Source organism: Ailuropoda melanoleuca, chromosome 16 (assembly GCF_002007445.2).
Source record: "Ailuropoda melanoleuca isolate Jingjing chromosome 16, ASM200744v2, whole genome shotgun sequence".
Lineage (NCBI taxonomy): Eukaryota > Metazoa > Chordata > Mammalia > Carnivora > Ursidae > Ailuropoda > Ailuropoda melanoleuca.
In genome coordinates, this window is record NC_048233.1 from 89339790 (window position 1) to 89362767 (window position 22978).

General features: G+C 63.5%; 1 protein-coding gene across 1 annotated transcript in view; it reads right to left on the reverse strand.

Annotated features, from left to right (window-relative positions):
- KCNQ1 (potassium voltage-gated channel subfamily Q member 1) overlaps positions 1-22978 on the reverse strand; it is a 342106-nt gene that overhangs the window by 246734 nt on the left and 72394 nt on the right. Inside the window, exons 4-11 of the mRNA XM_002920138.4 lie at positions 16156-16282; positions 15673-15751; positions 15260-15356; positions 14676-14816; positions 5393-5503; positions 4656-4751; positions 2327-2449; positions 1244-1388 (exon numbers count right to left, since the gene is read on the reverse strand). Coding sequence (XP_002920184.3) covers positions 1244-1388; positions 2327-2449; positions 4656-4751; positions 5393-5503; positions 14676-14816; positions 15260-15356; positions 15673-15751; positions 16156-16282 — 919 coding nt within the window. The remainder of the gene's footprint in view (positions 1-1243; positions 1389-2326; positions 2450-4655; positions 4752-5392; positions 5504-14675; positions 14817-15259; positions 15357-15672; positions 15752-16155; positions 16283-22978) is intronic.

The window sequence follows — 22978 nt, forward strand, 5'->3', positions numbered from 1 at the left end:
CCAGGGAGGAGGCCCCTCCTCCCCCACCAGGGCTCTGGAGAGCCTCAGCCGCCACCCCCAGGCTGGGGGCCACACGGGGCCCCCGGGGGCCAGGCTGACAGCTCAGGCTCCAGCAGCCGTGGCCGGGCTGGGCTGACTTATCGCGTCGGCGGGAAAGCAAAACTCCTCCGTGCAAAAGCATTCCACAAAGGGGGCCTGACTTCCCTGCTCTCGTGCCTCATTACCATTCTGCAGGCGTCCCCGGGCACTTAATAACAGCAAACAGTCTGAATGCAGTGCCCCGCATTCAGCAAACAGCCAGAGATGCTTCTCCCCACGCCCGACCTGCCCATTAGCATTTGCGGAGAGCCCCCATCTGCATTGCGACAATGGTCCTGCCCCTGGATCCGGAGTTGGGGGGGCCACGGGCATTTCTTGGCACAATTGTCCCTTGTGCCCACTCCAGGGGGTGGGCGGGGAGCGTGTCCTGGGGGCTCACCAGCGAAGTGGCCAGATTCAGGACAGAGCAGAATCCTGACCGCATGGGATGGTGCCGTTGTGGTATAGTGCCCAGCGGGGTGGGCGCCCTCGCCCGGTCCACAGGCAGCCCCAAGGCGCAGAGAGTGGTCTCAGCCCCTTTCTGGAATACTTTCTGCCCTGCTGCCAGGGGACTGGGACCACATGCAGGGGGATGCATCAGGGGTCAGCCGCCTGAGAAACAAGCACTTGGCAGGCACGGCCACCCGTAAGCACAAAGCGTCAGGAACAATGTGAGCTTGTCCCTCTCTGCCAGAGTTGAGATAGTGACACTCCCTTACAGCCGCCAGTAAGCTGGCATGCTCCGGTGGGTGCTGGGAAGAGCCCCAGAAGGGAGAGACGGACACAGAAATGCCCGAAAAGCGAAGACACACGGTATCGAGGAAGGGGACGAGTGTGGGTGCAGAAAGCTGGCTCTGGAGGCCCCATCCTTGCTCCACCAGGAAGGGGGGGTCTACACGTATGGGCTGCCTCCTTTCTGCCAGCCACGGGGCACCAGCTACACGGCACGACTGAGGTGGGGCCTGGGGCCTGGTGCCTGGCACCTAGCAGCCCAGAGCGTGGAACAGAGCAAGAGGAAGGGTCCCTCCAGGGTGGGGTCCCATCTCCTCAGAAGGACCTGCTTGCGCCGTGGTGGGGGCAGGACGTCGCCGGGCAGATGCTAGGTCAGCGGGAGCCGAGTGCCCATCCCCGTTCCCCACTGCCACCCGGGGCGCAGGCTTCTCACCAGAGCTGTCACAGTTGTCCACGGAGAAGTGGTCTGGCCTCCGCTCCTCTGAGACGGGCTCGCATGTGATGTGGGGGACCGTGAGCATCTTCTCTCCGGGATTCACCCCGTTGTCTTTGTCCAGTTTGAATTTCTTTCTCTTTACCTGAAATGACAGGCAATGAGCCAGCGGTTCCTGGGCGTCCGCTGGCCCCAGAGCCCCTTGGCAGCCCCGCTGGGCACCTGCCAGGGAACCAGGTCTCAGGGGCCAAGCTCCAGCCCTTGCGCACGCAGACGGGGAGGGCCGCGGCACTGCAGAGCTGCCAGGGGTCCCATGGGGGGCTCGGCACAGGCGCTGCCCGGGAGCTCGGCCCGAGGGGTGAGCGGGCAGGAAGCTGGCAAACAGGTAAACATTCGAGAGCTCACCAGGGCACGTGCCGACAAGGGCCTCCAGGAGTGCCAGCATGGGGTGGGGCAGCTGGCAGATGGCCTGGGCCGGCAAAGGCCTCTCTGAGGAGGTGATGTGGAGGTGGGGGGGTCTGGGAGGGGGTTGGGCACAGGGAACAGAGGGTGCAGGTCTTCGGGGGGTAGCTGGCACCCGGGAGAGCTGGGTGCCACCAAGCAAGTGTGGGCACATGGGCCACCCTCATTCACCACACCAGCCAATCACGACATCCTTGCCCAAAGCTTGCCGAAACCCCTGCACCGTGACCTCAAGGCCTTCTTCCCCGAGCTGGGGTGCCACCTCTGTGCTGACTGACACCCACTGTGCCCAGCAGAGAAAGCCTGACATCAGGGTCCTCTCGAGAGCCTTCTCTCCCAGCGCCGGACAGAACCCAGCCTGTCCTGCGCCCTGGGGCTCTCCCTCCGGGCCCCCCACAGCCCTGGCCTTGCAGCACCAGTCCCACATGTCCCTGGAGCCATGGGGACCCTGGAATGGCAGGGCCCGGCACATGCCCCCCCACCCGGGCCCAGAGTGGTGCTGCTGCCCTCATGTGAGCTCAGCTGAACGCAGGGTCAAACCCTGGCCAGGAGCCGAGGCCCCCAAGGCCTCCCCACCCGCTAACGAGGGACCCCGTCCCAGGGTCAGGTGGGGGCTGTTACCATGACAGACTTCTTGGGTTTGGGGCTGGGGGACAGCAGGGCATGGCTCCGAGCGGGCTTGCGGACGTAGATCTTCCAGGTGGAGGAGTCGGGGTTCTCGGCCGCGTAACACCTCCACGCCGTCTGAACCGACACGAGGGAGAGGCGGTCAGCTGCCGAGCTGCTCGATGGCCTCCTGCGGGAGCCGCAGCTCCCCGATCCTGCCCGCACCCATCCTGCATGCCAGCCCCCCACCTCCCAGGGCCGTTCCTGCGCCAGGCAGCTCACGGCCTCACACGCCGGCCGGGACTCACAGCTCGGACACCACAGAACCCCAACGCGTCTGCCACCACCTCCCCAGCCTGTCCCTTCACAGGTGCAAAGTCACCTGTCGGCTGCCTCTCCCTGGGCCACTCACGGCAGGTGTGCACAGTGGGTTCAGGGAATAGGCACAGAAACAGGACGCCCTGGGCCTGCGGGTACAGGCAGGAGGGGGAGGGTGGAGTGAGGCCCCTCCCAGAGGCCCAAATGTGGGGTTTCAGTTCCTGGCACCGTCTGTAGTTGTGGGGAGCCTCTGGACAGCATGCAGGGGAGGAGGGCCTTGGGCCTACGTTCTAGAGAGATGCCCATGGTGGCTGCCACATGGGGACGACCCGGAGGAGGGACGGCACTGCCAGGGATCTGAGAGGCAGACACACTGCGTCTGGGTGGGCAGTGGGGGACAGGAGGGGTGCCAGGAGCCTCAGAGAGGACACAGCCTGGGGGTCTTGCTGCTGACTGGGGGGCTGGCAGGGTTCCCAGGGGCCGTGACACCACCCGTGGTGGGGACCTGGACGGACATGGCAGCCCTCATGCTGTGCACGGGAAAGGCCACAGGCCTGGCCCCTCCACGCCCCACTTTCCCTAGCAGCAGGCACGCGTCCTGCCCACGAATGTTTCACCAGCCACTTCCTGTCTCCCCGGGCCCCAGTCATCCCGCAGCGGGCACCACCTGAGTGCGGCCTTTGCAGGGGGCTTGTCCCCAAGGCACAAGGCTCGGCGAAGAATCTGCTGTGCTCCCCTCCCACCGGCAGTCTGCCCACAGCGGACGGGGCTAGTTTTACGGCCTGATTTATGGTCTCCCCGAAAGATGAAGGCTGTGGGGCCGTAAAACCAAGCCTGAGGGGGCCCAGCCCCTCGGCTTTATGGCCCTTGCTATTTCCTTCCCGTCCAGGTACACCGTCCAGGCCCCAGACAGTGGGTTCCGGAAGGGCTTCAGAGGGATGAGGGGGAGCCGGGGCTGAGCTGTGGCTCCCAGGCAGGACAGAGCCTGATAGTCGGCGCCCCTCACAGGGCCCTGCCCAGGGCAGAGGGCACAGGAGATAAGGCCACGGGGGTGACCCTAAGCCGACCCTGGGGGGGTCTCCAGCGCTGGGGGTAGCTGCCCTCCTGGGCAGAGGGCCCCACATCCATGGCTGGACACCGACAACACCTATGCCCCAGGACCCCCGCCCAGCCACGCCTCAGGTGAGCCCCAGGCCTGCTCGTCCTCACTCCTCCGCCCCCGGACCCTCTGGGACCCGGTTTTCACATGATTTTCTGCCTGAGTCTTTGTTTGCATTAAAAGGATGAAGCCATCCTCTGGTGTGTTCCAAGAGCCCTGGGTCACAGAGCAGAGTATCCAGGGGCTCGGCCCCCCCCCGTCCCCCACTGCTCTTAGGCTCTGTCTCCTCCGCCCCCAGGCCTCGTCACAGCAGCCCTGGGCTGCACTGAGGGGCCCCGGGATCCAGGGTGTGGCCATGCTATCAGCTTGCCAGCCCCACCTGCAGTCACCAGGGAGTCCGAGCCCCGTGGGGGTGCCGGGGACACCCAGAAGGTGCCCATACTGCACAAGCAGGGCCCCAGCCCCACTGGGGGATGGCCACATGGGGACACTTCCCTTTTCCCTGCCAGACCTGCTCCAGGGCAGAGCAGGGGGGTGGCCACGGAAGGAGGACCAGGAGCAAGATGCCAAGGCCGGCTGCTGTGGCCGGGAGGTGGGGGGCCCATAAAAAGAGCCCCCACTCTAGGACTGACCAGGGCACATCCTTGTCCCCCGGTCTGCCCCGCAGGACGCAACCTTCCACAGGACCCTCTAGGGAGGGAGCTGGGAGCCCCTCGCTCCCACGCCTGCCCCGTCAGCATGCCCACGTTTCCCAGAAGGCACGGCGATGGGCGTGCACGTCTGTACTGCTGCATCGCCCCATCCCCACTCCGGAGGGATCTGCCCTGAGCATCACGGCCGAGAGCAGCTTGGCGATCTCAGAACGGACACCAGCTGGGGCTTCCCCGCAGACGCGAGGCTGGACATGACAACGGTGGGCACCATCACCTGAATGAGCGAGGCTGCGGCCGGGATCTGCCTGTTGAAGTGCTTCTGTCTCTGCTTCTGCTGGACCTTTAGGGCAAAGCCGGAGCCGAGGATCCCCTGGGAAGGAGCAGAGACCAGGGCTCATGTCCACGCGGGCAGCCGCCGCCTGGCTCGGCCCGTGGGACATGGGCACCCGGGGGGGCACAGGGCAGGTGCGGGGGGGTGGGGTGGGCGCCGAGTCGCCGGCTTGGGCAGAAGGTAGCCCCGCCCCAGAGGGTCTGTGGCTGCGTCCCTGGGATTGCCAATGGGATGGACGGGACCAGCTCGTCAGGAAGGGAGTTCCCCGTCCACAGAGGGGATCAATCATACACACGCACGCACGCGCACACATGTGTGTGTGCGTGACATGTACACGAAATCCATACTTGTGCCTGTAGTGAGTGACATGTCATGCACGCCCACTCCCACCTGGACACACACAGGAACTAGAAGGTGTAACCCTCATGGTCCGTGATTTCTGGGGAGGACACGGGTCAAGGCCCGGCCCAGGCCTCCACAGGCGCGCGCACTCTGCCTCCACCATCACGGGGCGGCTGCTACGGGGGCCTCCCCGCGACCCCGGGGGGCTGGCCGCCGCCCACACCTGCTGCGAAGGACGCTCTGGGGGTAGGGAGGGCAGGGGTACCTCTGTGAGCACGCCCCCTCCTCGGGGGACCCCTGCCGGGAGTGCGGGAATGCCCCTGACACGGAGCACCTACCGCTGGGAGCGCGAAGAAGGAGATGGCAAACACGGAGAAGCAGGAGGCGATGGTCTTCCCGACCCATGTCTGCGGCACCTTGTCCCCGTAGCCGATGGTGGTGACCGTGACCTGTGAGAGGGGCAGGGGTCAGACCCAGAAGCTCGGGACGGATGGCCATCCAGCCGGAACCCGCCACGCGGCCGACACGGAGCTCCCGCCCAGCGGATGGTTGTGGTCTCCTGAAGCCGACACCATACAGGGAGTGAGGCCCGGGCGTGCACAGGGGCTGGGCGCCGAGGCCAGACTCCCTGCTCCACCACCTGCCCTGACCCACAGCAGTCCTGCCACCCAGGCCACCGACGTTGCTGTGCAGTGGTCCCCAGGAGGCCGGAAGCTCCCACCAAGGCTGGTCCTCGACCAAGAGGACAGGGATGACGCGGCACTTCCTGACGCCACCCCGGGCACCAGATGTCTCAGTCGCCCTTCTGAGAGAACCAGATGCAGCCCCAGCCTTCTTCTCAGTGGCGGGTAGCCGACCCTCGGAGCTTGTGGAGGGACCACAGGTGTGGGGGCTGCCCCGCCCCGCCCCAGGCTCCCGTCCTGCTTGCGGCTGAGGTGTGCTGCCTGGGGCGTCGGGCGTGAGCCTGAATGTCACATCCTGCAGAATTGGAGGGCCCAGCCTGGTGTGTCCGTCACTCGGCGCCGACGCTCCCAGCCCAGGCCTGCCTGGACTCTGGGTCCTGGGGCTGCCCATGGGCTTTGCAGGCGTTGGGTCTGAGCCTGGCCAGCAGACGTCAGACACCCTGACACTCATCTTGTGGGCCCACATTCACACCCGCACGCCGGGACAGCAGGCACAGTGGCCCAGAGGGTCCATGCAGCTTCCTGTCTTTGGAGGTCAGCCTGGCCAGCACCTGCCTGCCCTGTGGTCATGCCGGTTCTGTTCTGAGCAGCTCAGCTTCTCCCCTCTGGAGCCTACAGTCCAGGCCAGGTGAGAATGGCCTCTGGCAGGCCTGGGAAGGTCTGCACGGAGCCTTCCCTCCATCCCCTGCCCCGGAGAGCCAGTGCGGGGAACAGGAGACGCAGAGTCAGGGCACAGAACAGGCTCCAGCAGGAGGCAAGGCCCAGACGGGATGCATTGAGACCTGTGGCAGCGACAGCCAGTCCGTCCTGGGACCCCGGTGGGTGCACCCCACCAGCCATGGAGCACGGAGGGAGGGGGAGACCCAGCAGCTACAGCCAGGCAGGGACACGCACGTGGCCGCTCGGAGCCGCTGGAGCGGATGCCGGCCTGCGGGAACAGCAGGGGAAAAGGCAGGCGCACCAACGAGCCCGTCAGCACACAGGCGAGTCTGGGCAAATGCTCAGCTTCTAGCGCCGGGGGCAGCCAGGGCCGGCCACTGCTGAGCCTGGCAGCCTGACCACGTGTCTGTGTGGGGTCCCGGGACTTCCACAACGTCACTGCCCCTTGGAAACACCCCCCCACCCCCACGGAGCACGCTAGGCGGCCTACAGCCCAGTCCTGTACATGGGCCACCTGAGCCCCTGGAGGCGGGCGTGGACCTACAGATGTGCGTCCCACGCAGCTGGGATGCCGCAGGCGCACACAGACACATGCAGGGGCCCGATGCTCTCAGGCAGCAGCATGGCACACATGTGTGCGTCTCTTACACAACGAGGGCGCGGAAGGAGGGGCTGGGGCCCACATCGAGCCCAACCACTCCAGGCTCCCTTGGGCCCACTTCCCCTTGGGCCACGCACGCGTGAACACACAGGCCGTGCACACCCGGACCGTGGCACGGGGACCCGTGGGGCGGCGCCGGACCACCCCGGGGACAGGGGCAAGCCCGACAGCCAGCTGGCAGATAAGGAGGCCCCAGGGAAGCCTGGAGCCCTCTCGCCGGCAGGGTGTCCTCTCCGGACGGCCTGCGCCCCACGTATAAGGCCTGGGCGCCAGGTGCCCCCGGCTGCCCCTGCAAAGGGCTGGGCGCACGGAGCAAAGACAGGTCTGGGGCTGCCGATGGGGTGAGGGTAGCAGGCTGCACCCAGCTCTCTTTGTGGAAATGAAAGTTTTTGTAAGTTATTTTATTTACATAAACGTAGGACAGGTTTGTTACCACTTTAATAAACGAACATGAAAACGTTTTTTAAATTCCTCAGCAGTTCTTCCCTAAGTGCCAAGCATGGATGGGTATGACCCACGCAAGCGGAGGCACTCCGGGGTCCCCAGCGACAGCTGAGAGTGCGAGGACACCTGAGACCAGGAAGTTTGAGAGTGGCTGCTGGGCAGGGAGGGGCAGGGAGAGGCAGGGCCACCAGCGAGGGACTCCCACCTCGGGGGCCAGGGGCATCCCCGAAAACTCAGGCATCAGGACAAATAATACCTAATACAACCTTTTAAATAATCAAAATAAATCCTTGATGACGGGGAAGCAGGGCCCCCGAGATCGTCTCCCTGAGCAGACCGACCAGGCTCCTGATTCCCCTGGCCCCATGACAGCTGGGGTACCAGGGCTTCCTGCGGCAGGCTGGCGGACATCGGGGTGGCCGGGCAGACATCCCTCACCCCATGGAGGACACATGCCTCTCACACCACCACAGACACGCTCTGTCACATGAATGACGTCCCTCGGCTCTCGGAGGCCCATCCCTGCAGAGCTGCTGTTTCTCCTGAGATCACAGACCAGGCGGCTCGGGAAGGCTGGTCTCCAGGCGCTGCGCTCGCCGCTCACCCCCAGCCGGGCGGTCCAGGGTGCAGAACTGCACATCCTGGACTCTCTAACACGGGGAGACACAGTGCAGCCACTGCGGCCCTCCCCTGGGCGCCGGCCACCAGACAGCGGCCCACACGGACCAGCTCACACGCAAACCCACGGATGCGTGACACCATGGAGGTGGGAGGGAGGTGGACCAAGCCATCCTCACCCTCCGGAAGGTGGCACTGAGGCATGTGCTTGTCTCTGTGTCTTCGCTCCCGTTTTGAGGGACAGGAGGCATGTCCTTCTAGAACCTTCTAGATTCCCCACCGCACACACTTTCTGTCCCGAGAAGCTGGCACTGCTGTTTTGTTCTAAAGCAGCCTCTGGAAGGCCAGCCTCCAGCAAGAGGGGAGGGCCAGCCCAGAAATCGTGGCTGCCCTGGAGGCATCAGGCGGCCCATCTGGAGGTGTCATGGCTGTCTGTCCACATGTGGGTGTGACAGCGGTGCCAGTGTCGACACTTACGGGGTCACAGTAGTGGTGCGTCTGCTTGGCAAACTTGGGACGGTATCATGAATGAGTGAGCATCTTACAGAGGGGGAAACTGAGGCTCACAGGGGCAGGCACTGTGCATGAAGTCTCACCACTGGTAAGTGACCGAGCGGGCACAACCCACCGGTCCACACCATGATGTGGCAAGACTGCAGAGCAAAGGCCAACGCTGCCACGCTGCCACGAGCCACCAAACTGCCCGAGGCAGCCAGAAGGACACAGTCTGGGCGGGGAGAAGCACGGACAGGGGGGTGGCTGAGGGGGGCTGTGACGGGCGGGGGCAGGGGTCCTCGGGCACTTGGGAAACAGCCGCAGAGGGGACACATGCTGGCACATGTGGGCCAGGGAACAGCCCAGCCAGGCAGGCAAACTACAGGTCAAAAGAAAGCAAACACCCCAAAAGGAACTGGCTTCCTTTCCGTGGGCAGAACGAAATCGCTGAACACAGCCCCACGCAGACTGGAGCCTCTCATTCCGTGAGTCTGTGGTCTCACGGAAAGCTCGGGCTCCGGCCCCACCCCAGGGTGGCTTGTTGGCTCATGCGTAGCAGCCAGACTCGGACGCGACATGCAGACTGCACACCATAGACAGCAGGGAGGCCAGGACCCCTCTCTTCCCTTCCCCTGGGCACGGCCCCAGAGCCCCGCACTGAGGCTAATGTGTCCACCCCGCGGCAGGGCTCCAGGCCCCAGGTGACTGCTGGAGGTCTCAGCTCGGGTGTCACCGCCTCAGGAGGCCCTCCCTGCCTGCCAGGGTAGAGAAGGTCCTCCAGGGACCCAGCCGATCGGCTTGTGCAGACCACGGCGGAAGCTCTGAGAGCACAGGACCAGGGCTGCCTGCCACCTCGTCGCACCTGTGCGAGCACCTGTGAGCAGGACCACAGCGACGCCCCAACGTCACATCTGCACAGAAATAGGCCTTCCGCCAAGAGCCGGCCTCACCAAGAGGACCTCAGGTCCAAGGAGAGTCCTCACAGCCGCAGAAACTTCGGCTGCCTTCCTGGGCCTGCCGTCCCCTCGGTGAGCCCCTCAGTGAGCCCCTCGGCGAGCCCCACGGCAGCCCGAGGCCTCCCCGTCGTAGTACAGATGGGGAAACTGAGGAGTGGACCCATCACGTGCTCACTGGCCCCAGGGCCAGTTCAACGGTGCTGCTGAGTTGACGTCCCTGGAGGTGGATGCTGTGGTCTGCCCCTCGTCTCCACCACCCTGCCTGATGAGTCACCCAGAAGCCCCTTCCCTGTGGCTGGCCTGCCTGGGCCCTCAGGATGGGGCTCAGAAACACGAGGTCCTTGTGGTTCAGCAGAGGCCAAAACACATGTACCACGGGGGCCACTCTGTGAGGAAGGTGCTGGAAGTGGGGAGCTGGTCAGGGGCAGAGCAAGACTCTCAAAACCAGAAGGGCTCAGGGGTGTGATTGGACCATGGCAGCCATAAACACTTTAGTGTGAGTCAGCCTGCTATGGGTGCGACACAAGTGTCTGGCTTTAGGAAATGGCCAGAGAGCTGTGGCCGGCAAGGGCCACCGCACGATTTACAGCCAGCCTTTGCTGCCTCTCTCTGGGCGCCTGAGGCCCGGGCTTCCCATGTCCTTGCTGACTTTACTTCTCCAACGATTTGTGGGCATGGGTCCTCGTTTCTTACCCAGTTTACAAATGGGCCCAGAGAGGTCAGGTAACCTGTGCGGGCCACGCACACGGTGAGTGGTGGAGCCGGGATGGGGTGCCTCGCCGGGCTCCACCCCCACACTCCTGGCCATGCTCCTGACCACGCTCCTGGCCACAGTGTCATACAGATTCCTGTCTCACAGTGTTCCCTGATGCTGACCATGTTTGTTTCCACGGGACAGAAGCTGGAAAGTTCTACCCTCACTGACATGAGCTGAACCCCCAGCCCAGAAGAAATCAACCCTGCCTCCTACCCTCCCTGGGCCTGCCAAGTCACAGAAGAACCCCCCCAGGTATCAGCCCCTTGGCAGGATGTGCAAGATGACGCACTCAGCTTGTGGGCTCCTACATCCTGCAAAACCTACTGCAAGGGCCCTTCCTCCGGGCACGCTCTCGGCCAGGCTCCTGGAGCCCCCAGTCCTGCCCCACACTGACGGTCTACAGGCCCAAGCCTGGGCTCCTGCGGACCTTGGTTCTCAGCCACACAGCACTCGCAGGCCTTGCAGACAGCTGGAACACGTGGGTTCTGAGTGCTGGGGTGGGGGCCTGGCCTGCCATTCCCGGGCTTCAGATGAGGTCCTGACACCGGCCCCGTGCTCTCGGCGGTGCCGACAGGCTTCCATGTGCATGTCTGGGGGGTCCAGTCCTCACCCAGGCCCTCACTCAGCCCCCAGACCTAGCTGACCTCACCCAGCCAGGAGGCCGGCCAGCCCTGGAGGCTGGACCCTTCTGGAGCCACCGGCTGAGGAGAGGGTGAACAGGAATCAAACTCTACTCTAAATGGTGGCTGAAATGCAGGGACAGGCTTCTAGCGTGTTCGCTCTAAAGACTAAATTTAGATGCAGGGGGTAAACAGCCCAGCGGCCTCCTGATTTGAGAGACCCCCGGGCGCTAAACAGAGGAGCCCGTGTCTGCAAAAACGGCTTTTCCCTCCATTCAAACTTTAACACAAACAAACGCATTTTGTTCCAAGGGTGAAGAAAAAAGTCTTAAATCCTCCCCAAACACCTCAGCAGCCAGGCATGGGGCGCCACACTTGGCGGGGGGGGAGGCGGTGAGCCCTCACGCCAGCGTCGGGTGTCCCCACCCCGGCTGGGGGGACGGGAGGAGACACTCAGCCACTGAGCGGACACCCCTGCTAGGAGACCTAGAACTGAGACTTGAGAAGGGGGGGGCTTCTCGTGAAGTCTGGCCGGGACACTGCCATCCTGGGCTGAATAGTGTCCCCCCAAATTTCATGTCCGCTCAGACCCTCAGAATATGAGCGTATTTGGAAACAGGGCCTCTGTCGAGGTGTCACGGGAAGATCTCATGTTGAGATCATCCCGGTCTACCCGGGCAGGCTCTAAACCAAAGACAAGTGTCCTTATAAGAGACAGAAGATGTGGCCACAAACCCAGGGACGCCCAAAGCCCCAGAAAAGCTGGAAGAGGCAGGAAGAACCCTCCCCTGGAGCCTCCGGAGGGAGCGCAGCCCTGCCCGCACTTTGATCTTGGACTTCTGGTCTCCAGAACTGCGAGAGAACACGTTGTTCTTGTCTGAAGTGCCTCAGTCTGTGGGACTTCGACGGCCTCCCCAGGAGACGGATGCCCCCGCTGTCCCCAGTGCTGCAGCTCTCGAACTCACTTATTCATCCATACAACAGATACGGCTGAGCCCAGATGCTGAGGACACCTAGGGCCACCCTGGGGCACCCCCAGCCCCGACAGGCTCGAGGGCATCTGCATACCAGCTCCCCATGCAGGGGATGGCCCTTCCCACCTCCCAGTGGCCCAGACGCCCTATTTTCGGGTCTGTCCTGCACATCTCTGAGAAGCCGGCCTGACTTCTGGCCGCCCCCCCCCCAGCCCAGGCCTGTGGGGTGAGAAGAATGGGGAGTGCAGGCAAAGCCGGGGGGGACCCAGTGTGGAGAGCAGAAATGGCCCAGCATGCAGCCTTCATTGCCCCCCCATCCTTGGGTATCCCAGGGCAGCACCCCCTCATCTGTCTGCCCCAGACAGGGAGCCTCGGGACCAGTGCCCCCTCCCACGAGAGGTAAACGGAGCCCGGATACGGGGAAAGGGCAGGGAGCAGTGGCTGGGCGCAGTTGCAAATCACCAAACTAGCTTAAAAGCCCCAATCAGGGCCAGCCCCGTCTTGCATTTCTTGAGCTCTGTTTGTCCGAGACGCGCCAGGAACACAGCCCATAACTCAAGCCTTGGGGGCCGCTCCTGCCCGGACAGCTGCGGGGCAGCCGTGGCTATGAATGGGAGCCGTTTGCCCCAGAGCCCCGGGGGGCGGGGGGCCTGGGGTGGCCCAGAGGCACAGGGCCTGGCAGGAACAATGGCCAGGCCAGGGCCCACGGTGGCCGAGGCTGGGGCTGCAGCTGACGGCGAGGGCTGGGGCACCGGTGCCAAGCTGGGCACAAAGGGGCCGTTTTCCCGGCCGGCGGGCGGATGTTTGCACAGGTGTGGGAGTGGGGGCGCTGCTCTGCCGAGGGCTGGGGGCAGGGGAGCAGCCTCGGCCGCCTGCCGCTCCTGGAGCGGCCCAGCGAGACAGGGAGGGCAGCGCCAAGGCTGGGCACCGCTTATCAGCTGGGCCTCAGGCGATCACCCACACACTTCCTCCTGGTTCTGGGCAGCCTGTCCCCACACGGGCCGTTCACCAGGACTTGGCCCCTCCACCCACCACCAGCTGAGCTCCCTGCCAGGGGCGGAGCCCTCCCGCCCTGACCTGCCAGGGCCTGCCCCACCTGGCCAACAGGGGCGCACAGAGGCCGGAACCGGGGCCTTCCCCACACCAGAGCTGGGCAGCATGTCCTTCCCTTCCTCGAGCAGCCTGGCACACTGGAAGCTTCCAGAAAGCACGCAGGCTTGCCAACACCTGGGCCCTCCCTGTGTGCTTGGCTTCACAGGCGCGAGACACAGACACAGCAGGGGCATGCGCTGCCTGGGGGGTCACAGCGAGGCTTCCCACCACCTGGACAAACTGGGTCTGGCCTCCTTTCTGGAGGAGGGTGGGGAGCCCCAGGAGAGAGCAAGGCCCACTTCTTCTGGAAGGGAAAAGACTGGGGACAGACATGGCTGTTGCCCCCTGCCCAACGCCCCTCGGACCCTGTGCTTCCCCCAAGGCCTCACCACAGCTCATGCAGCCTAGGACCTTCTCCCATCCCGGGCAGCCCCTCACCCTAAGAGCCCGGACATCAGCCGCCCCACCCCGAGCTCTACGGGGCTCCCTGCTCAGCCACGCTCAGCCTGTAACAGGGGCCACTGTCCACCAGCTGTCGCCGGCTACGCCGATCCTGGCCCCACCGTTCCCGGCTCTGTCCTAGACCCTCCTGGAGCACTGGCTGTGTGCACCCCAGAGCACTCAGAAGGGGAGGCACTGTCCCCATGGGAACGGTGGGGAGTGTGAGGGCCTGGCCTGTGGCCCACACCGCTGTCCCGCCCCACAGCAGGCACCCACCCTGGGCTGCGGCAGGGCCTTGCTCACGCTGTTCCCAGGCCGGGTCCTGACCCCCAGGGGTGGTGAAGCTAGCAGCCACCCTGCACTTAAGGGCCCAGAAACGAGGCCCAGTTGTGGGTGGAGGGTGTGCTAAGGGCACCCTTCATGCCCTGAACAGTTGCTCTGCGGGCCCACATGCCAAGGACACGGGCAGGACTCGGGGCATGTGTGGCTGGCGGAGGCCGCGCCTGGCTGTCCACAGCAATGAGTGGTCCTCAGAGCAATGTCTCCTGTCCCTGCAAGCCTGGCTTGCTGGGAACCCCCCCACCTTACGTTCACCTCTCCCGCAGACTGGCAGCTCAGGGAGCCCGAGCCACCCAGCCCATGCTTGCGAGTGAAGCCGGGGCACTGGGTGCTGGGCCCCACCGTCCTGTGCCTAAGGAGCCCATCTCCACAGCCAGGGGAGCCTCGGGGCCCCAGGGGGGAACCTGCACATCTCCGGGCAGGGCCCAGCTATGGCATCTGCAGGCTTGGTGCACAGCCAGAACGGGGCAGCGCTCTTCCTTTCTCGCAAGGACCCCTGCCTGTCATCTCCTGGGTTGTTCCCTGCCTGTCATCTCCTGGGTTGTTCGCTATTTGACGTCATGCTTCTCGGCACGGGGATGCCCCTGGGGCCAGCACAGACCCTCTGGGACAGGCAGGCCCCCGCCGGGCCCCACCCTCCCCACACGGCCATGGCAAAGACGGCTGGCGCCCTGGGTCAGCCACGCAGGGCCCAGCTGGGGGTGGCCAAGAGCTCCCAGCGCCTGCACACGCCCCATCACCCCGTCGCACGCTCGTCACACCAGCTCCAAGACATTGAGAACCTCCCGACAGTGTCCGTGGAGCATAAAGGGTCCACTACGGGGCTCCAGAACCCAGCGTCCTCGGCCCCGCCGCTGCCCAGGGCACCTGTCCCCACTTACCACCCCCCACCACAGGGCGTCCGCGTAGCTGCCAAACTCCACTTGGCCCGACTCGTTCACAGCGTCCTTCTCGGCCAGGTACACGAAGTACGAGGAGAAGATGAGGCCCAGGAAGCCGATGTACAAGGTGGTGATGAGTTCCTGGGGGCAGAGCGGGCACAGGGCGCGTCAGCCGAGCGCTCCGGTGTCCCCAGGCTCCGCCACGATGCTCCGGACAGACGTCACAGGCGGGGCCGGCGCTAGCCCCAGGTGCCACTGACGGTTCTCTGTGAATTCCCGCCAGCTTCCCATGCCTGCCCTGGGCTTCGGGACGGTGCACCTTCACTCCTCTCCCCCGTGGCCGGCGCCACTGGCTCTGCCCCAAGAACCGTGGCGACGTGCCTCACCCTCACGGGACGGTTCGCATCTGTGGCATTTAGATCTCTGAGCCTCTGCCAGCCTCTTCCTCGTCCCACACTCCTGCCCTCTCTCTGCTCTGGCTTCCCATCCCCCAGCTTGAGGGAGCGTGGCCGCATGGCCTGCCCGGCAGACGTCGCACCCTGCGCTCCCCCCCTCGTCCCCGGCGCCCCACGCAGACCACCCACCTGGCGGTGGATGAAGACCACGGAGCCGAGCAGTCTCCAGGTACCTCCCTGACGGTCCACGTGCAGCATCCTCAGAATCTGGAGGAAGCGGATGCCCCTGCGGGGGGAGACACCTCTGTGGCCCTGCCCCCAGCTCACCCCCGGCCCTCGCACCCGCCTCCTCCTCAGACACAGGGGTGGGGCCCAGCCAGGCCTGCACACCAGCTTCTGGGGAGGCCCTGGGATCACCCCAGCGCACAGATGAGCAAACTGAAGTCCCCAAAAGGTTAGGTCACAGCCCAAGTCCCGGACGTGCCCTTGCTGGGTCTCCCAGCAGGCAGCCTAACTCAGTGTGGGCCCCGACCTGCACCACCCCCAGCACGCTGCCCAGGCTCTTGCACCCCCAGCTGGGACGGCTTGTAGCCCAGGTGTACCTGATGGCCGAGGTGGCAAACACCTGCCCTTTGGAGCCCACGCAGAGGACAACCATGGAGGCCAGGACCACGATGAGGTCTGGGGGAAGGGGCGGCACGTCACCAGCCAGGCCGCTGGCTCAAGGGAAGGAGCCTGGCGGTCAGAAGGACAGGGCCACTCGGATGGGAAGACCAGCCTTCTGTCTCAGGCACACCCAGGCCCCCCTGGCCCACCTCCCAGCCCCAATCCCAGGCCGCTGGGGCAGCAGATCCCCCCCCACCACGCTGTGCTGAGCACGACCGAGCCTGGCTCCGTGAGCGGCGTCTGAGGCTGCATCCTACGCTGCAAGGCTCAGGGGGTCCACCCCATGGCCTCAGGAGGACTCTGCCTGCTGCGGCGCATGATGGGGACCCATCCTGCAGGATCCCCCTTCCTGGGGAGGGTGCCCAGCCCATTCCTGGAAAGCTTGGGGTGAAGCTCCCCTGGGGGCAAGCAGGACTCACCGATGATGGAGATGGGCTTCCGGGCAAAGCGCAGCCTCCCCCAGATGCCCACGTACTTGCTGCGGCAGCCTGCCGACCAGAGGCGGACCACGTACTCTGTCCCGAAGAACACCACCAGGACAATCTCCTGCGGGGCAGAGGGGAGTGAGCGGGGGGCCTCCACAAGAGACGCCCCCAAGATCAGCTAGCCTGGGCCCTGCTTGGCAGGGTGGGTGGGGCCTACCACCTGGTCCACCGGCACGTCCAGGGCCCAAGGCCACGTCCACTGCCAGCAGACACCTGCTGCTCTTCAGAGCAGGGCCCAGGCAGCCCAAAGGGATGTCCACACCAAGGATGTCCTCCAGGATATCTCATGTTCTCGCCTGGACCTGAGACACATGGTGCCCCGGGGCCCACGTTCTCCAGCCAGCCCTCATGTGAACCACTGAGCCCCCAAAGCTCAGGCCAGACACCCTAATTTGGGCATTGGGGAACATCCGTCCTTGTGGGATGGTCCCTCTTTCACTTCACAGCCACCATGCCACCAAGGACACAATATGCAGAGACGCTGCAGGGCCTCTACGCTGGGGCCCAGATGCAAGAGCACTTAGGGCAGTGGGGTGTGGGCACAAGGAGGGGGGGTCGCTGCAGGCTCCTTCCACAGCCAGGGCCCTGACAACGACTGTTCCCCATATCAGGCTGCAGTCAGGCTACCTCGAGGAGGGGAAGCCAGAGCACCGAGGGCTCACGTCCAGGCTATGGGGGATGGACAGGCAGAGGACGCAGGGTGGTCCAGTGGATGGGTGGACACACGAGGACAGACGGCGCAAGAGCCAAGTTCAAAGGGAAGCCAGACAACCCAGTTGAAGTGGACGGGTTCCTAGAGACAAACCTACCAAGATTACTCAGGAGGAAAAGGAACCCTTAAAGATCAATAGCAAGGGGACTGAACCAGAGATCAAAGCTCTCCCATCAGAGAGAAGCTGTGGACATGAGGCTTCACCGGCGAATTCTACCAAGCATTCAGAGAAGAACTAATTCCAACCTTTCTCAAAATTTTCCCAAAACCTGAAGAGGAGGAACACTTTCTAACTCATCCCATGAGGTCAGCATTCCCCCGATGCCAAAGCCAGAGGAAGCTCCTGGAAGAACGGAGGGGCCCAGACCGGAATCTGAGCCGCTTCCAGAGCGTGTTAGCGAGATCCCACACTAGGACCGCGTGGAATCTACATTTGGAAAGCAAGGATGGCTCGGCGTCAGAAAATCGATCAATAGAACACACGGCATTCACAAAACGAAGGGGGGAAAGACACGTGTGACCTCCGTTGATGCGAAAAAGCGTGTGACAAAATGCCACACCGCCTTGTGTTGGAAACAGCGAACAAGTCAGGACTACAAGGAGACCACCTGTGTGTGAGACACGCCGCATCTGAAAACCCCCCAGAGAGCAGCAGGCCAGTGACGGCAGGACAGGTAAGACGGGATGTGTTTCCTCCACGATCGGGAACGAGGCAAGAACACTCATCCCTGCCACCCGTGCGACCCCGGCTCCACGCCCCGGCCAGAGCAAGCAGACGAGGAGAAGAGAGAAAAGGCGTCCAGATTGGAAAGGAAAAGTAAGACGACCTCTGCTCACAGGGGATACGACCTTATGCGTGGAAGACTCCATAGATTCTGCACACACGCACACGCACCTGTCAGACCCTCCCAGAACTCCGCAAGGCTGGGTACAAGTCAGCAAGCACAGATCAGTTGTGCTCTTCCCACCAACAACGAACTGTCTTCAGAAGAAATGACAAAAACAGTCCCACTTACAGTATCGTCAAAAAGAATAAAACATTTGAGTTAACTAAGGAGGCCTAAATAAACTGGAAAATACCGTGCCGAGAAACCGAAGGAGACGCACAAGGGCAGGCGTGCCCGGTGTTCCTGGACCGCACGAGGCAGAGAGGCCACCACCACCCAGAGTGACTGACAGATGCGACACCATCTCTCCCAAAACCCCGATGACTTCTTCTCCAACTTATCTTGAATTCCCGTGGAATCTCAAGGAACCCTGAACAGCCCGAGCAGAATGGGGTCCACGCATACAAGGGAACATCACTCAGCCTTTTAAAGGAAAGAGACTCTGACACTTGATCCAGCACGGACCCACCCCGAGGGCGCTACTGAGGGAAGAGGCCACACTGGCCTCCCGCCGGCCCCTGGAGTCTGGCCCTGGCAGGGGACTCCTGCCCCATCTCTGTCCTCCCGCCAGGGGAGCCCACTGACCGATCCCACCAGGGCCGGGGCCCCGATCGCCGCCCAGCCCCTCCCCAGCCCCAGCGCCATGTGGATCTCCTGCGTGAATGAACACGATGCGTGAACAAACCAATGAGCAGGCCGAGAGCGCCCCGCGCAAGACTTCGTCTCGTTCACGTGTTCCCCGAGAACCTGGCCCTGCCGGGTGGGGGCACGCAGTGAGCCCGTGGTCAGTGAGGTGCTCACGGGGAATGGAGGGGGCAGTCTGGGGTCCAGTGTTTGGCCATCACGAGAAGGGCCACAGTGCTGCCACCCTCCGTGTTCCCGAAGCGGAGACACGGACACTGACATCTTCGTGGACGAGGGCTCACCTGGCCGCCAGGTGTTCCCAAAGGAGCCGTTCCTTTAAGCCTCCACCCCAGCCCTGGTTGCCCACTTACCACCCGGCTCGTCACCTTGTGGTTTCTGTTCTTACTTTGATGTATGTGCTGGTTATTTAAATACCCTCTTCAGTTGTGTCCTAAGTAGATTTAAATACTAGACACGTCTTATTAAAAAACACCTCAAAATAAGTAACTATTAGGTATGGCCATGTCTCCCCCACCCTTCAAATTATCTTGCTCTCACACGTTGGGAGAGTCTGGTCCGCAGCTCAAAGCGACCCCTGTCCTCCCAGGGGCGAGGCCGTCCCTCTCGGACGGCCGAGAACTCGGACTCCCCTCTGCAGGGCTCAGGTGCAGGAATAATTTAAGACAACACTAATCCTCAAATCCTGTTGAGTCTGAACGGCAGCATGAGGCCCGGCTGGTGGCAGGCTGGCTGCATGGGGCGCTCGCGGCGTCCGAGCAAGGCCCAGACCCTCACGGACACCACACTGCCGGCACGCTGGGAAGGATGGGAAAGAGCCCTTTACTGTCTGGAGGCCTGAGACAGCAAGGATGGACGCTCGCTCAGAGACAAAATGACCTCTGCCACCAGCAGCCTCGAGTGCTGGGGGTGGCGCTTGGGGTCAAGGCCACAGCCAGGGCCTCAGACCCCGGGGCTGCTTGCCGGGACCTCTGGGGGCTCCCTGCGGCTCATGCACTCCCGGGAGCAGATTTCCCGGCCAGCGTGGCCTGCTACTCTCTTGAAGCCACCTGTCCACTGACCCGGGCTCAGGAGGGCTGGACGGGCTAGGCCAGCAGGGGCCCTGGGATGTTTTCACAGGCGGTGCCTTGGCCGCCCCAGGCTGGAGGCTGCGCGGGGTTATGAGTGGGCTTGACCGTCCACTTGTGGAGACTAGGGGCCGGGGGGTGGTAGGGGGCCTGCAGGAGGGTGGAACCCCGTCACCTCTAATTCAGGGACAGCACCCCAGTTCACAGCCGACTCACAAGGGGGCAGGGCCCCCTCTTCCTGGTTCCAGCCTGAGGAAGGCCAGCTTCCAGCCTCAGTGGCCCAGGCCCAGGAAGTGTAACCCCGCCACCTGGCCACCCTCTGTGCCCTGAGTTGTCCCCACCCTGGCAGGAGCAGGCCCAAGGGTCATCTGTCTCTGCATACCAGGCCCTAAGCAAGCCCAAAGGTGAACTAAAGGGGCCTCAAGCTTCCCCCAGGGCCTGCCAACAGCTGTTACCTCCCCCAGGCCCTCTGCTCAAGCCACTGCTATCCCTCCTCACTGTCCACACAGCAAGGTCAGGGTGTGTGGCCCCCTGCCTATCCTGAGAGCCTTCCGCTAACCCAAGGCATCCCTGTACCAAGGTGTTGCTCTGACCCCAGCTCCCCAGTGCTCTGTGCCTGGGAAGCTCCTGGTGCCCCCCCCCACGACCCCACTCCGGGTCCTCATGCCCTTCTCAGTCCAGCTCAGCCCCACCCCGGGAGCCCTATGCACCACACCTGTGGAAGCCACTTGACTCTGGCAGCGATGACACAGCCAGCCCGGAGGCCCTCTCGGCCAGCTCCGTGTGGTGCCGGCATGACCCTGGGTGTGCACCCGGGTCAAGGATGCAGGCCAGGAGGCTGGGGTGGTGAGAGCGCGGCCCTGAGCTCTGCCCCGAAGATACAAGGAGAGAAGCTGAGCTTGTGACCAGGATCTCGCTGAGACCACAGTCAAACCAGATGGACAAAGGCACCCTTCCTACCCCGGCCACTGTCACACAGACAAAGGAAGGCCGCCTCCCGGCTGTGGTCAGCTTCACGGGGGCACTGGGGGACCAAGCAGCCGACTAGTCCCCCCCTACCCAGGTCATCCCCGGAGTCTCAAGTCCAGGCCAATCCTGGGCTCTTCCTGTGGGTCTCGCTGGTGGCAGGGCGNCGGGGGGGGGGGGGGGGGGGGGGGGGGCGGCGCTCACAGCGGTGTTGTTTGTGTAACTTAGAATGATTTTTAAGAACACGGTTCCAAAGCAAGAACCCAATTAAAAAATAGGTGAAGAATCTGAGTAGACGCCTCTCCGGAGAAGACGTGCGAGTGATCAACAGACACACGAAACGATGGCCCACGTCACTCGTCGTCGGGGAATACAGATCAAAGCCGCGACGAGACGGCACCTCACACGGGCCAGGCTGGCTGAAATAAAAAACACACACAAAACCAGGTGTTGGCGAGGGTGCGGAGAGAGGGGACCCTTCCTCTTACACGGCCAGTGGGACCGCAGGTGGGGTGGCCGCTCTGCAGCAGCACGGAGGGTCCTCAGAAGGAAAGCCACCCTACAGCCCACGACCCAGCAATCGCACCACTGGGTATTCACCCCAAAGATCCAAAACCACGAATCCAGAAGATGCCTGGCACCCCACATGCACGGCGGCATGACTGAGCACCGCCCGCGTGCAGAGCCCAGCGGTCCACGGATGGGCGAGCCCGTGAGGACGGGGTGTGGTGCACGCGGTGTGACACCTCCCCGCCGTCCACAGCGCGGCCGGGCGCGCGGGCGTGGTGGTAAGTGGCGTAAGTCACCAGCTCTCACTTGCACGTGGGCTCTAAACATACACGTGACACTAAGGTCGTGGTCTCCGTGGCTGCCGGGGGGGCGCTGGGGACGGGAGGGGGGAGAAACGAGTGCCCTGCTTTGTTTTTTCAGTTTAAATGAACAGAATTTCTTAAAAAAGAAAGTGGCGCAGCGGGCCGCAGGGCTGGGGGTGGGGCTGGGGGTCAGGGTCTCATCACAGGGACAGAGCCTCTGTTTGGGAAGATGGAAAGTTCTGGAGACGGGTGGTGGGGACGGTTGCACAACGTGAATGTGCTTCGTGCCCCTGAGCTGTGCCCCGAGACACAGTTCTGATAAATCGTACGGTATGTGCACTTCCCCACAACTCTCTAAACGAGAGCAGATTAGTGGGTGTGAGGGGCTGGTGGGGAGGATTGGGGGGCAGCTGCCCATGGTTAAGGGGCTTTCCTTTTGGGGGACAGGGGCTCTGGAACTACAGGGGTGTGGTGGGTGCACCTGAGTGTGTCTCTGGGAACGGTGAACATGTGTGTTTACCACAACACAGACACGCGCGCCCGGGGGCCCCGCAGACCCACCCGGGCCCTGCACTCGACCCCAGGGCAGCCCCGTGGGGTGGAAAGATGGACCCTGAGTGTCCCCCCGCCTGCAGCTGGGAGAGTCACTGCCCCACCGTCCTAGCGCCCCATGTGCCCATCTTCATGGCCACTGCTCCCTGTGAAGAGAGCGGAGCCGAGCAATGCGCTGCCCTGGGCCGGGCACCTCGCCGCGTCCCCTTCTGTGGGGACTGTACGGGAAGTGAGGTGCAGAGGGCCAGCCTGGGGCGATGGCCTTGAGCGGGGGTCTCTATACCTCCCCTCGCCCTGTTTCATCGCGGTGTGGCTGGGGCGTGCGTGGCTCCCCGGAAGGCTCTGGGTCCCGATGAAGATGTGCCCCAGCCCAGGCGCGTGCCCCCAGGACGGCACCGGGAGGCCCTCGCTTGGAATCTTGCTGTTTTGCTGACAGACACCAGGTCCAAGTGGGCTAAGGAAAAAAAGCTGCAAGTCACAGAAGGGGGCACATGGCCCGCACTCCGTCCGCACCTGCCCTCGGTGTTTGGGGTAACGGTGTTGTGACAGCATATCTGCAAATCCCAGGGGTGGAGATAAAGGCTCCGAAAAGCAGGTGCTTATCTGGTTTCTCCCGTGAGCGCACAAGGGGGAAAGGTTGGCGATGACTCAAGCGTTTCGTAACCCTGTGGACCCACAGCTCCCAGAGAAGGATGAAGGTCGCTGGGCGCCTTATCTACTGTTCCCTCTTTATCGGCCCGTGAATCCTCCTCGGCGGGAAGATGGTCCAAAGCCCGTGTGTTCTGGGGCCCCACGCTGCCGGCGTCGCATGATTTAGAAGCACCGCGAGCGTCCCCGCCGCGAACTGCTCCCATGTGACAGATAGCAGGACAGCCTGAAGGTTAGACCCGCTCAGATTCGCTGAGCCCACATCCCGACTTCTTGGATGGAAAATATTTGTTCTTTTGCTAAACAGCAAAGGCGGCCTCACAGACCCTGACTGTTACCCCATCCCGGGTTCTGTGATGTTACTGCTCCGTTATCTTTACGTGAAAAATTTTAAAGAGAGGTGGACGACCAGCCACAAAAGATTAAGTGCCAGGGACTGTGGGGGGGAGGGGACTTGTCGGGGGGAGAGGA